Below are 13,061 nucleotides of genomic sequence, written 5' to 3' on the forward strand. Positions count from 1 at the left end.
CCATCTCTTTTTTACACACTGCCCTAAGTTCTCTTTCTAAGACATGACCATGATCAAATTATTTCATATGTCAATTATACCTCAATAAAGCAAAAACATTGTTTTATCTATCTATCTGTCTATCTATCCTCACCCAAGGATATTTTTTCCATTGATTTTTAGAGAGAGTGGAAGGGAGGAAGAGAGAGAGAGAGAGAGGCTTGGGGTTGGGGATTGAACCTGCAACCCAGGCACGTGCCCTTGACTAGGAATCAAACCTGCTACTCTTTGGTGTGAGGGCCAGTGCTCTAACCACTGAGAAACCTAAAAAACATGTGTGTGCGTGTTTTTTTAATGTCTATGGTTCAATACTATGTTCCTGAGGATATTACACATGAGACTTCAAAATTTGATCCTAGCCCTGACTGGTTTGGCTCAGTGGATAGAGCGTCGGCCTGTGGACTCAAGGGTCCCAGGTTCTATTCCGGTCAAGGGCATGACCTTGGTTGCAAGCACATACCCAGTAGGGAGTGTGCAGGAGGCAGCTGATCGATGTTTCTCTCTCATCGATGTTTCTAACTCTCTATCCCTCTCCCTTCCTCTCTGTAAAAAAAAATCAATAAAATATATTTTTTTAAAAATTTGGTCCTAGAAGAATTCCCATCACTTCCTGACTAATGAGAAGGGAGTATAGCATAATGGTCAAGAACATAAGCACATAGTCAGACTACCTGGGTCTGAATCCTGGCTCTGAATTCCTTGGCTAGGGCAAGTTCTTAACATATTTATGTCTCATTTTCTTCCTCTGGAAAATGGGGATGATAGTGACTATAGTTACCTAAATCATTGAGTTGTTTCTATTACTGATTATTAAGCATGAAAAAACATAACTGATATATTCTAATGCCTCAATAAACATTAGACAAAATTATCATCATCCTTATCCCTCCACAAGTATTTTTTCCCAAAATATTTTTTTATTGATTTCAAAGAGGAAGGGAAAGGGAAAAGAGATAGAAACATCAATGATGAGAGAATCATTGGTTGGCTGCCTCCTGCACGCCTCCCACTGGGGACCAAGCCCGCAATCCAGGCATGTGCTCTGACCAGGAATTGAACTATTGACCTCCTGGTTCATAGGTTGATGCTCAACCACTGAGCCACACCACTTGGGCCCCTCCACAAGTATTTGCTAGTCCATGCTCTTCATTTCCAAAAATCAAAAATCAAAAATAAAAAATAAATAAAAAAAATATATATATACATATATATATTAAAGGTCAATTTTAGTGTTTTTTTTAATTAATTTATTATTTATTTATTTATTGTTAAAATCCTCACCCGAGGATATTTTTCCATTGATTTTTAGAGAGAGTGGAAGGGAGAGGGAAAGACAGAGAGAAATATCGATGTGAGAGAAACACATCAATTGGTTGCCTCCTGCAGCCCCAACCAGGACCCAAGCCAGAGAGGAGCCTACAACCAAAGTACGTGCCCTTGATCAGAATCGAACCCGGGTCTCGTTGGTCCACAGGCTGACGCTCTATCCACTGAGCCAAACCAGCTAGGGCCCAAATATATTTTTATTGATTTCAGAGAGGAAGGGAGAGGGAGAGAGAGATAGAAACATCAATTATGAGAGAGAATCATTGATTGACTGCCTCTGCATTCCTCCTACTGGGGATCAAGCCCACAACCTGGACATGTACCCTGACTGGGAATCGAACTGTGACCTCCTGGTTCATAGGTTGACGCTCAACCACTGAGCCATGACGACTGGGTGTACGTAGGCCATGCTCTTTAGTACCTTGCTTTTTGTGCTGAGAAGGCTGCTCTTTCCCTTCTCCTGGCTCAATACCATAGCCTTCAAGATCCAACTCAAATTCACCTCCACTAGTGTTCTCTCACCTCCCCCAGGCAGCTGGTTACTCCATCCCTTTATGCTCCGTAGCCTTAATAGATCTTCTCACAGTTGCACTTAGCACTGTATTGTGCATATTTTTATGTGTCTGACACTCTCTTGTAACTTAAGTTAAAGCTATTATGGCTTAGGGTTGTGTCTAATAATATGTACACTCCTCATCCTACAGTGACTGATTTAATAGGCATACAACACGGCTCTGCTGAATGAACAGATCTTTGTCCCTCACTTTATGGGAACTAATGGAGTTTACTTTGTAGCACACTACTTCCTTGAGAGCCTCAGACCATGTCTTCCCATCTTTGTATCCTTAAAGCATCTAGAAAGACACACAGCCCTGGCCGGTGTTGCTCAGTGGCTAGAGCGACAACCTGTGCACCAGAGGGTCTCAGGTTCAATTCCCAGTCAAGGGCACATGCCTAGGTTGCAGGTTCCATCCTGGGCCCTGGTTGGGGCAAGTGTGGGAGACAACCAATTGATGTGCCTCTCTCATATCAATGTTTCTCTCTCTCTCCTCTCTTTCTCTCTCCCCTTCCCCCTCCCTTCCATTCTCCCCCTACAAATCAATGGAAAAATATCCTTACTCCTCACAAGGATTAAAAAAAAGAAAAGAAAGAAAGGCACACAGTGGATCAAAAGCTGCTCAAAAACAATCTGTGCCCTGGCTGGTGTGACTCGGTTGGAACATCATCCCATATGCCAGAAGGTCGAGGGTTGGATTCCAGTCAGGAGCACCTACCTAGGTTGTATGTTCAATCCCTGGAGGGGGAGTATAGGGGAGGCAACCTATGGATCTCTCTCTCTCTCACACATCAGTCTCTGTCTCTCCGTCACTCTGTCTCTCTCTCCCCCTACCTCTCTCTCTAAAAATCAATGAACCTGTCCCCAGGTGAGGATTAAATAAACAGTACTGCACTTTTAAAAACACACAAACAAACAAACAAACAAACAAACGAACAATTTGTTTAGTCCAGGGCCATAGTGACAAATTCAACCATTCCCCTTTAGAGTATCCACCATCTGTCTACAAGATTCCTAAAAGGCTGGATAAATAAAGAAATGTGAACCTTCACATCAAACTATTATGAGGCACTTTAGTAAGATCATAAACACTTTATAACTTTAGCTTTTAAAATCATATTGATCTTGCTTCCCTCCAAGGCCCAGGTCACTTTAAACAAAGTTAAAACAAAGAAAAAGGGCTCTTCTTCCCCCATGTTCTCATAAAGTACTGGCGTTAATGACATGATTGCAATTTTTTATCTTCAGCATGACTAATTTATAGATGTAATAACATGCTCTATCAATGAGTCAAAAAAATGTTTCTTTCAATTCCGATAGAATTGTGTTTGACCTGTTGAAATGGTGAGGAACTAATAGCTGAAAAGCTTTCAGAAAATTTCAGTGAGTGTAATATTTCTCATTCCATCTCACAGGTTTAACATCAAATAGAGTGATGATTTTCTAGGAGATGAAAGAACTTCTATCATCATAACAAAAAAAACTTTAGCGGGGGTTAGAGAAAAAAAGTTGATTTAAAATAATATTTTCTCTATGTATACTTTGATGGGCATATAGGCATATAACACAGTCAATCTGTTTCATGGAAAAGTAAAATTCTTAAGTGAAAAAAAGTATCACTGTGCTGGTTAACTTGTTTTATACTAGTTAAATTTTTGTTTTGTTTTGTTTTTTTAACCCTCACCCGAGGATATTTTTCCATTTATTTTTACATTGAGGGGAAGAGAGAGGGAAAGACAGAGAGAAATATCTATGTGAGAGAAACACATGGATTGGTTGCCTCCTGCAGGAGCCCCGACCAGGGCCCAGGCCGGGGAGGAGCCTGCAACCCAGGTACGTGCATTTGACCGAAATCGAACCTGGGACCCTTTGATCGACAGGCCGACGTTCTATCCACTGAGCTAGGGTTGTACTTGTTAATTTTTAAAGAAAACATGTTTTGCATTAAAAATGATGTAAATATCTATTGATGTTAAAATACAGTAAGTACAAAAGTTGTTATTAAAAAAAAATGTTAATTTTTATAAAAACAGAAATATATTACATATTTGCCATTTAAATATAAGATCTGAATGAACATAGACCAAGGGGATTCCCTTGATTGTATAATTATGGATCTTATAAATTTCATTTTCTTTTTGCTTATCTGTATTTTTCCACAATGAATTTGTTTTGTTTATGAGTTATACTTTTCATTATAAAACTAGAAATGATTCTTTTAAAAGTTAAGCGGTTATTAGTTTAAATTTACTTACCAAGAGATTCTCCCCTGCCATTCCTCTGTTGTTAAAAACCACACATCTAAAAGCAGAAAACAATTTTGTTATTTTTACACATAATTCTTGCTCACAATACATTATCAAAATCATCTTACTAGCACTGTTTTAAAGCACAAAAAGGTTTTGAAAAATCTCTTCCAAAGACAGGAGCATGCTTGACAATTTCATCTAAGTGCATGAAAAAAATTTCCAGTTCTCTAAATTCAATACATGGGTTCAAGTCAGAAAACTGTATATTGAAACGATGTTTCATTTTCCTACCAAAAGCAGAATTTTTACAACTTCTTCCTATTCATATACATACATTTCCAATAAATATTATTAAGACAATTCTAAATAAAAGTCAAATGTAATTGTTTTTGGTTCAAATTTTAAAAAGGCCTCTCTACTTATTCTATTTGTAACATTAATAAATACTTATTCCTAGCCTCATAAATAGCTCTTGTTCTCTCAAGGCTCAGCAAACAGTGATACTGGAATTTTACCTGAGGCAAAAAAACATTACCACAGGTGCAGCTGAAAGGAGCCTGGCACCTGAGCTGGTAGGATGGGCCCCCACTGGGTGTGCAGTTGATTTAGGGGAGGAAAGACTACCTGTGTTTTATATAAACCTCTTTGCCTCTTCTGGGTCAATAGTCACACGTAAAGGGTTTAGAGCAGTGTTGGCTCACGCTAAGTACACAACGACAGCTACTAGTAACAGTGGTAGGTGTAGTGCCAGGTTAGCTTTAAATAGTCATTCTGCATTTAAAATATTTAACTCTCATTAAATTTCCAGTCAATCATAACCCCAGATATGTATTTTGTGCCATCCTGAAACAAATCCTGACTTGTGTCTGGCACAGATTTCTTTGATTTAATCTATATTCGTGTCCATTAATATTCATTTTGTTTTTTACTATTTACTTATCCAATCAATCAAGGATATTTAAGGTTCTAATTCCCTTCTTTCAGGGTGCTGCTGATCATTGCGTGGGTTCTAAGCAGCAATGACCTGACTGCCTTACAAAACATTCAACAACTCTGACTCTCTTCTCAGGGGGGTTAGAGTTTAATGTGGTATTCGGGATATGTTTCTGCAAAGGAATTCTGTCTTGTTTCTGAAAGGTCACATAGGAAATTTTACTAGGCCCAAATGAAAAAGAAAATGTTTAAAAATCTCGGAAATTTAATTAGAGAAAAAGCTAGAAATATTACATTTTATTGACTAGTCAAAGAAAGACCTTAAATAGACTATAAAAACATGCAGAAAAGTTAGCATAATGTCAGTTAGGCCATAATCTTTTCTTGCTAAATATATGGCAAGACAGTCTAGACATAATAAGTTAGTCACTTGTATTTACTTGCATAAGCACCTAAGTTACACTGGAATTGGGGCTAAAGTTCATTGTGACCTTGAGCCTTGAAGATCCTAGTCATTCAGAAAAGAACCACTGGATGAAAAATGACTTTTGGGGCAAGACATCACCGTGTGACTGCCCTGAGAGAAGAGAACAGACCTTATGAGGGGAAAGAAAAAGATGACCTGCAAACTCATGAAAAAGCAGTTTATACACCTGGCATTTTCTTCCAAACTGCAGACTGGGATATTTCCACTTTTTTTCAGGCAACTTTTAAAAATGGATCACAGCTCTGGTATCTCTTGCTAGAGGAGAAATGGTACTGACCTCTCCATAGGCCTTAGTTCCTGACAATGTTCATTCAGTAGCATGATCACTGTATATACTTCTAGTCTTGGAAATGGGGCAGAGAGATAAAGAATGAAAGAGCAAAGCAGCTACAGAGAAAGGCAGAATGGGGGCTGCCATTCTGTTCCTCTCTCCCACTCCAGCTTCTTCCTTCATTTAACCCCGTTTCTGCCCTGTCAGTCATCAGGGAACACTTTACATATAAAGCTAAAAGAGGTAGCTGAGAAATGACAAGAAAAAAAAACCTGAGATGCTCTAAATTAAAAAGAAACACAAAGGGGTTCATCAGGTAACAATTGCAGGGTAAAAACCAACTACTTACACTCTTGAATGTCTGTTGGAATTATTTTTTTGTTTTTTTTCTCCTTTTCTCTTTTCTTCCGTATGTTGGAATTATGAAACTTCCGGGGGGCTATTTCTGAGACTATCTAAAAGGTAGAATAGCCAGGTGCAGTGGAACCCCAGGAGTCTCAGCTTCCTGCTTACACAGGAGCTTTCCCTAGTACTGACCCTCCCAGAACTAGTCTCCCACCCCTTTGTCTATAGCTAATGTAAATTATTTTAGAACAGCGTACATCTTTCTCCCCCGCTACTTGATGTATAAAAAAGCCATGAAGGACATGTCTGTCTTTTCTAGTTAGTGATGCTGCAGGTGGTTTAGACTCCATGCTCCAAGATCCATCTTCTTTTGCTAGCAGTGGCCCAATAAACTCTTTCTTTAAAACACACACACACACTCAGTCTTTTTAAAGTTAAAATTTTTTGTTTAACAGAAACAACTACTATTCCTAAGGCATTCAATAAGCCTCTGTTAACTTTGTAACAGCTCTCTCCAAATAATTTCTATAATTTCTCCCAAACAACTTTAAAGGGTATGTATATGAGAAAAATCGTTCTGCAAAACTTATTTTTCCTGCATATTTTAACTATTTAAATTTTCTTCTCAAAGCATGGCAAATATAAATAAAGAGAAGACATACCAAATAAAGGATAAACCTGGTATTGGGAATTTTCTGTGACAATGGAACACATCAACCAGGGAAGCAGGTGAGTCTCCTTTAATGAAGGTTAAATAAGAAGCAGAGACATACCTATAGCACAGGATTTCTCAACTTTAGCACTATGGACATTATGGACCAAGTAATTCTTTACAATGGGGGCTGTCTATAGCCCCCTTGTTTGAGAACCACTATTATAGTGAGATGGACCAGATAGCCTTGAATCTGCTCAAGCCCAGTGATCTACCAGAATAAAGTGATTTTATCAGATGACCTTAAATATTTTCCAGTTTAAGATTCCACAAGTCTTTGATTCTCAGGATATAAATAATATAATACAATATACAGTTCATGTATCATAGAAATGTACACTTCAAACCTATATGGTCTTATTAACCAATGTCACCCTAATAAATTTAATTAAAAAAAATAAGTAAAAATCAGCAAAGGAAGGAGTGAGATGAACATTTAGAAAGCACTACACTGATTTCAGGTAATAATAATAGCAATAGATATTTGTTAGTGCTTACTATATGCCAGATCATGTTCTACGCACTTTACATGAATATGAATATTGGAATGATACATTCATTCAAAAAATTATTAAACAGAAATTTAACTGAACTAATTTTTAAAAACTGATTTGAGAGACAGAATGAGAGGAAGGAAGAGAGACCCGCAACCTTGGCATATCGGGATGATGCTCTAACCAACTAAGCTACCTGTCCAGGGCTTTACTGAACTAATTTCAAGATGGAATTAGAGCTTATAGGAGAAAAATGAAATAAAAATATAAGGCCTCGAGAACAGAATCTAGTTAGGTTGAAAAGAAATGCACCATATTTTCAGTTGAATAACAACACAAGTGATAACACAAGGCTCTTTAAAAGAGCTTTGTCTCTGAAAATTTGTTAATTGAGGTATCATTTTATAGCGGACTATCTAACAATTAGATAGATAATGTTAAGTCCCTAGAGAAAGGTACTATTTCTGTTTTCCAGAAATACCTTCTTTCAATGCTTTCTAATATGCATTATTTCATCTAGCCAGTCTCATGAATAATCATTAACTGACTCATTCTCAAAATTTTAAAAACCAAATTATTTTAACAAGATAAACATACTTTTAGATAAAAACATTCTAATGTTCATTTAAAATGACTTTGTATCCAAGATACTGCTTTAGATTAGGGAGTCATCAGAACTCGTCCTTCTGTTTCACCATCTCATCTTTATTAGTTCAGCCTCCCCTTCCCTCCTCCTTCAGGAAGAGTCTACAGATGACCCACTAGTGCACTTCTAAAGCTGCAGGAAAAGCAGCTGAATGTCACCTAAAGCTTCGTATCCACTGGTGCTACTTCCCCTGAATAAAAACTGCACAGGCCCAAACTCCAAACTGGAAAGTAAAAGAACGTTTTAAAGTTGCCAAGTGTGTGATCCACTCTTGCTCTTGTCTCTCAACTTCCAGCAGTTAAGTAATATTAAATATTGTGACCCATCAAGAATTATGTAATAAAAAGTTCATTGAAATCTAGGCCAGTCATTAAGTATTTTGGTACTGTAAAGGACACTATCAGAACCTATATTCCCAAAGAGCATACAGTCTAATTGAAGTGACAAAGAGTATGCAGTGGTAGGGAACAAATGTATTAGGAAGCACCAGGATTGCCCACAAATGACAGAAAACTCAAAATAACAGTGACTTAATCAAGATACAAATTTAGAGAAACCAAGATGGCGGCATAGGTAAACACCAGAGATTGCTGCCTCGCACAACCACTTCAAAAATACAACTAAAAGACGGAACGGACATCATCCAGAACCACAGGAAGGCTGGCTGAGTGGAAATTCTACAACTAGAAGGAAAGAGAAAAGCATACCGAGACTCAGAGGAGGTGCGGTGCAGAAGTAAATACAAAGGTTCGGAGGTGCATGCGGAGAGGGCTGGCGGCTGAGGACACGATTGTCTTTTTCAATCGGGAGGGAGTCTCAGGCTCTGAGCTCCAGTTCCGGGCGAGTCTCTGGGGACCCAGACTCATACGGGAGAAACGGGACTGTCTGGCATCGGTCGGAACTCAAGGGCAGCTTTCTTTCGGAGGCACTCGTAGCGATTGCCAGGACCTCTGAAGGCAGGACTGAGAGCAGCCATACTGCTCGCTCTGCCTGCCCTGTTGATCCCCTGGGACCCCACCCTGCCCAAGCCGTGCACGAAGGCTTTTGCATATGAAAGGCCCGGCCCTATGTAATCTGAAAATTACTTAACAAACTGCAGCTGCCCCAAGGCCCCAGGGAAACTTGCATCACTTTACAGCTGGCTTCTGCTGGGTAGCCTCAGGCAGAGGCTAGATTAGCACCTCCTTAGATCCAAGAGCCAGTGTACCCAGTGGTCAGAGTGGGACCAGCCAATTACAACTCCTCATATCCATAAAGGACACACTCAGGGGGCAGACTCAGTGAGCACCAAAGCCCCACTGAAGCAAGTCTTGCCCCAGACGGGTGTCTTCAGCACAGAAGTTCTCCCACCATAGACACAGCTGATTCTCACAGCCAATTGGCCTGGAGGTCAAATCCTCCCAGTGTTACCTACAACAATCAAGGCTTAACTACAACAAGACTGTGCACAAAGCCCACAAAGGGGTGCACCAAGAGTGTCTACCTCAGGTAATTGGGGAGGCTGAGCCACTGGACCCTATAGGACACTTAGCACAGAAAGCCACTCTATCAACACAGGGAAGCATAAAAAATGCCGAGACAAAGAAAAAGGACACAAATGACAGAAATGGAGGAAAGCAAACTACTGGATATAGAGTTAAAAACCACACTTTTAAGGTTTTTCAAGAATTTTCTAGAAACCGCCAATAAACTTAATGAGACCCTCGATGTTGTGATAAAGGACCAACTAGAAATTAAGCATACACTGACTGAAATAAAGAATATTATACAGACTCCCAACAGCAGACCAGAGGATCGCAAGAATCAAGTCAAAGATTTGAAATACGAAGAAGCAAAAAACACCCAACCGGAAAAGCAAAATGAAAAAAGAATCCAAAAATACGAAGATAGTGTAAGGAGCCTCTGGGACAGCTTCAAGCGTACCAACATCCGAATTATAGGGGTGCCAGTAGAAGAGAGAGAGCAAGATATTGAAAACCTATTTGAAGAAATAATGACAGAAAACTTCCCCTACCTGGTGAAAGAAATAGACTTACAAGTCCAGGAAGCACAGAGAACCCCAAACAAAAGGAATCCAAAGAGGACCACACCAAGACACATCATAATTAAAATGCCAAGAGCAAAAGACAAAGAGAGAATCCTAAAAGCAGCAAGAGAAAGAAAGTCAGTTACCTACAAGGGAGTACCCATACGACTGTCAGCTGATTTCTCAACAGAAACTTTGCAGGCCAGAAGGGAGTGGCAAGAAATATTCAAAGTGATGAATACCAAGAACCTACAACCAAGACTACTTTATCCAGCAAAGCTATCATTCAGAATTGAAGGTCAGATAAAGAGCTTCACAGATAAGGAAAAGCTAAAGGATTTCATCACCACCAAACCAGTATTATATGAAATGCTGAAAGGTATCCTTTAAGAAGAAGAAGAAGAAAAAGGTAAAGATACAAATTATGAACAACAAATACACATCTATCAACAAGTGAATCTAAAAATCAAGTGAATAAATAATCTGATGAACAGAATGAACTGGTGATTATAATAGAATCAGGGGCATAGAAAGGGAATGGACTGACTATTCTTGGGGGGGAAAGGGGTGTGGGGGGTGCGGGAAGAGATTGGACAATAATCGTGCACCTATGGATTAGGACAGTGGGTGGGGAGTGAGGGCGGAGGGTGGGGTGGTAACTGGGTGGAGGGGAGTTATGGGGGGAAAAAAGAGGAATCAATGTAATAATCTGAACAATAAAGATTTAATTTAAAAAAAAAAGATACAAATTTATTTCTCATGTAAAAATCCAAGAAGGTAGACCAGGGCTTCTATGGTGCCCGATAGTGTCAGGAAACTAAGTTTCCTATATTGCATTGCTTCATAAGCCATGGCTGCTTCAGCTCCAGCTATCACATCTGAATGCCAGCACCCAAGAAAGAGAAAAATGGAGAATAAAGACTGCACCAACGGCCTTTAAGGATGCTTTCTAGCAACTGTGCACACTACTTTTACTGATATCACTATGGCCTGCTGTTTCTTAGCATCAAGGGAGGCTTTAAAGTGAAGTCTTTATTTTGGGCAGCTATCTACCCAACTGAAATTGGAGGATTCTGTTACCGGGGAAGAAAGGGAGAATAAATATTAGGAGATAACTGGCAGCGCCTAGCACTGAGTGGTCAGTGTTACAAATGCCAGTATTCTGGAATATCAGAAAAACCAAATGAGACATTTTATGGAGGGAAGGAATAAATCACTAGTGTCAGATGCAACTAAGAGTGGAAGGGAGGGAGGAGGGGGAGATAGAGAGAGAAACATCCATGTGGGAGAGACATGTTGATTGGTTGCTCCCTGCACATGCCCCAGCCTTGTTTCCTGTACATGCCCTGACCTGGGGCCAGGGATCAAACCTACAACCCAGGTATGTGCCCTTGATGGGGAATTGAACCCATGACCCTTCAGTTTGCAGTCCAACGCTCTAATCACTGAACCACAGGGCATGATGGGTCACTCTTTTTATTATTACTTGGGGGTGGAGTAAAATGGTAAATGAAGGCTCTCAATAAAAGAGGTTAAAAAAAAAAGATAATTTGGATGTTCTCAGAGTTACTGTTTTTCTCCCTGTTTTTAGTTGTAGTGCTAGAAATTAATTCAGAGATGTTTGGAAAAAAATTTAAGAAAACAGGATATTGCCCTGGATGGGTTGCTCAGTTGGTTGGAGTGTCGTCCCGTACACCAAAAGGTTGTGGGTTTGATTCCCAGTCAGGGTACATACGTAGGTTGGGGTTCCATCTCCAGTCAGGGTGTGTATATGAGGCAACTGATTGATGTTTCTCAAAGCAATGTTTCTCTCTCTTTCTCTTTCTCTCTCCCTTTCCTTTCTCTCTCTCAAATCAATAAACATATCCTCAGGTGAGGATTAAAAAGAAAACAGGATATTATCCAGGTAAACAAAATTATATCCATCAAGCTGTGTTACTGGATTTTTTAATATATATTTTTTATTGATTTCAGAGAGGAAGGGAGGAGAGATAAAAACATCAATGATGAGAGAATCATTGATTGTCTGCCTCCTGCACGCCCCCTACTGGGGATCGAGCCTGCAACCTGGGCATGTGCCTTGACCAGAATTGAATGGAGACCTCCTGGTTCATAGGTCGGTGCTCAACCACTAAGCTACATGTTACTGAATTTCTTAAAAAAGAAATATTGAATGAGTGGATAAAATTTCTAACTACTTTATCAATCAAATGGGTGTAACGTATTAGAGGGAACAACTTTTCCTCTGGTTTCTATGAGAAGGCTTCTCTGTAAACACACTCCTAGTCTTTCTCACTTTACTTGCTCCCCAGGAAATGGAGGACTTCTCTAATTGATAAAATTTGGAAGAATGACTGGGGCTGTCTGGCTCATCAAGTCCCTTCTCCTTTCAAAGGCACCTTTATCCAGGGAGTACACACTGCACTCTGCCAGTGAAGATGGAAAACGTACAGATAGGCTAAGCATTTGCCCATCCGGTTCTATTTACCTTTGACTTATTCATAAAGCCTTTGCTCACAATTATTTTAAACAAACTTCAGCTGAGTTTCCACCTCACCCATTTTAATTGTGAATCAGTAGACCTTAACAGAAAAGTTTTGTGTCTTCGTTAGTTTTCAGGTACAGGAAAACAACATTTGTTTAACAACAACAACAGTAAACCCTTATGTGTTATTTGTCCATATGCCAGGAGCTAGGTTCTCTCTAATGTCTAAATCATATCTCACCAGTAAAGCATCAACAGTTCCCTGGTGACCTGACAGAAATCACGACTCTCCCTACACACTCAGTCTTTACACAAGATAGTAACTGGGGCCCAAAGGCAAGTGCACTCCCATGATATTGGGGCGTTCATACTCCCTATGAAACACGATAGTACAACAGACATTATAATAATATCCAAACAGTCCTGCAAAGAAACTAGATGTTGTTTATATTTCCAAGAGGTAGGTTTGCTTGTACTTGCTCTTTAAATTAT

General features: G+C 39.5%; 1 protein-coding gene across 3 annotated transcripts in view; it reads right to left on the reverse strand.

The window, feature by feature from the left end:
- The window catches only part of ABHD3 (abhydrolase domain containing 3), a 34,993-nt gene that overhangs the window by 16,242 nt on the left and 5,690 nt on the right, over nt 1–13,061 (reverse strand). For all 3 annotated transcript variants that reach the window (XM_023761167.1, XM_023761168.1, XM_006097393.3), the window contains one exon: nt 4,177–4,222. In XM_023761167.1, the coding sequence (XP_023616935.1) occupies nt 4,177–4,222 (46 nt within the window). The remainder of the gene's footprint in view (nt 1–4,176; nt 4,223–13,061) is intronic.

This window comes from Myotis lucifugus, unplaced genomic scaffold (assembly GCF_000147115.1).
Source record: "Myotis lucifugus unplaced genomic scaffold, Myoluc2.0 scaffold_200, whole genome shotgun sequence".
Lineage (NCBI taxonomy): Eukaryota > Metazoa > Chordata > Mammalia > Chiroptera > Vespertilionidae > Myotis > Myotis lucifugus.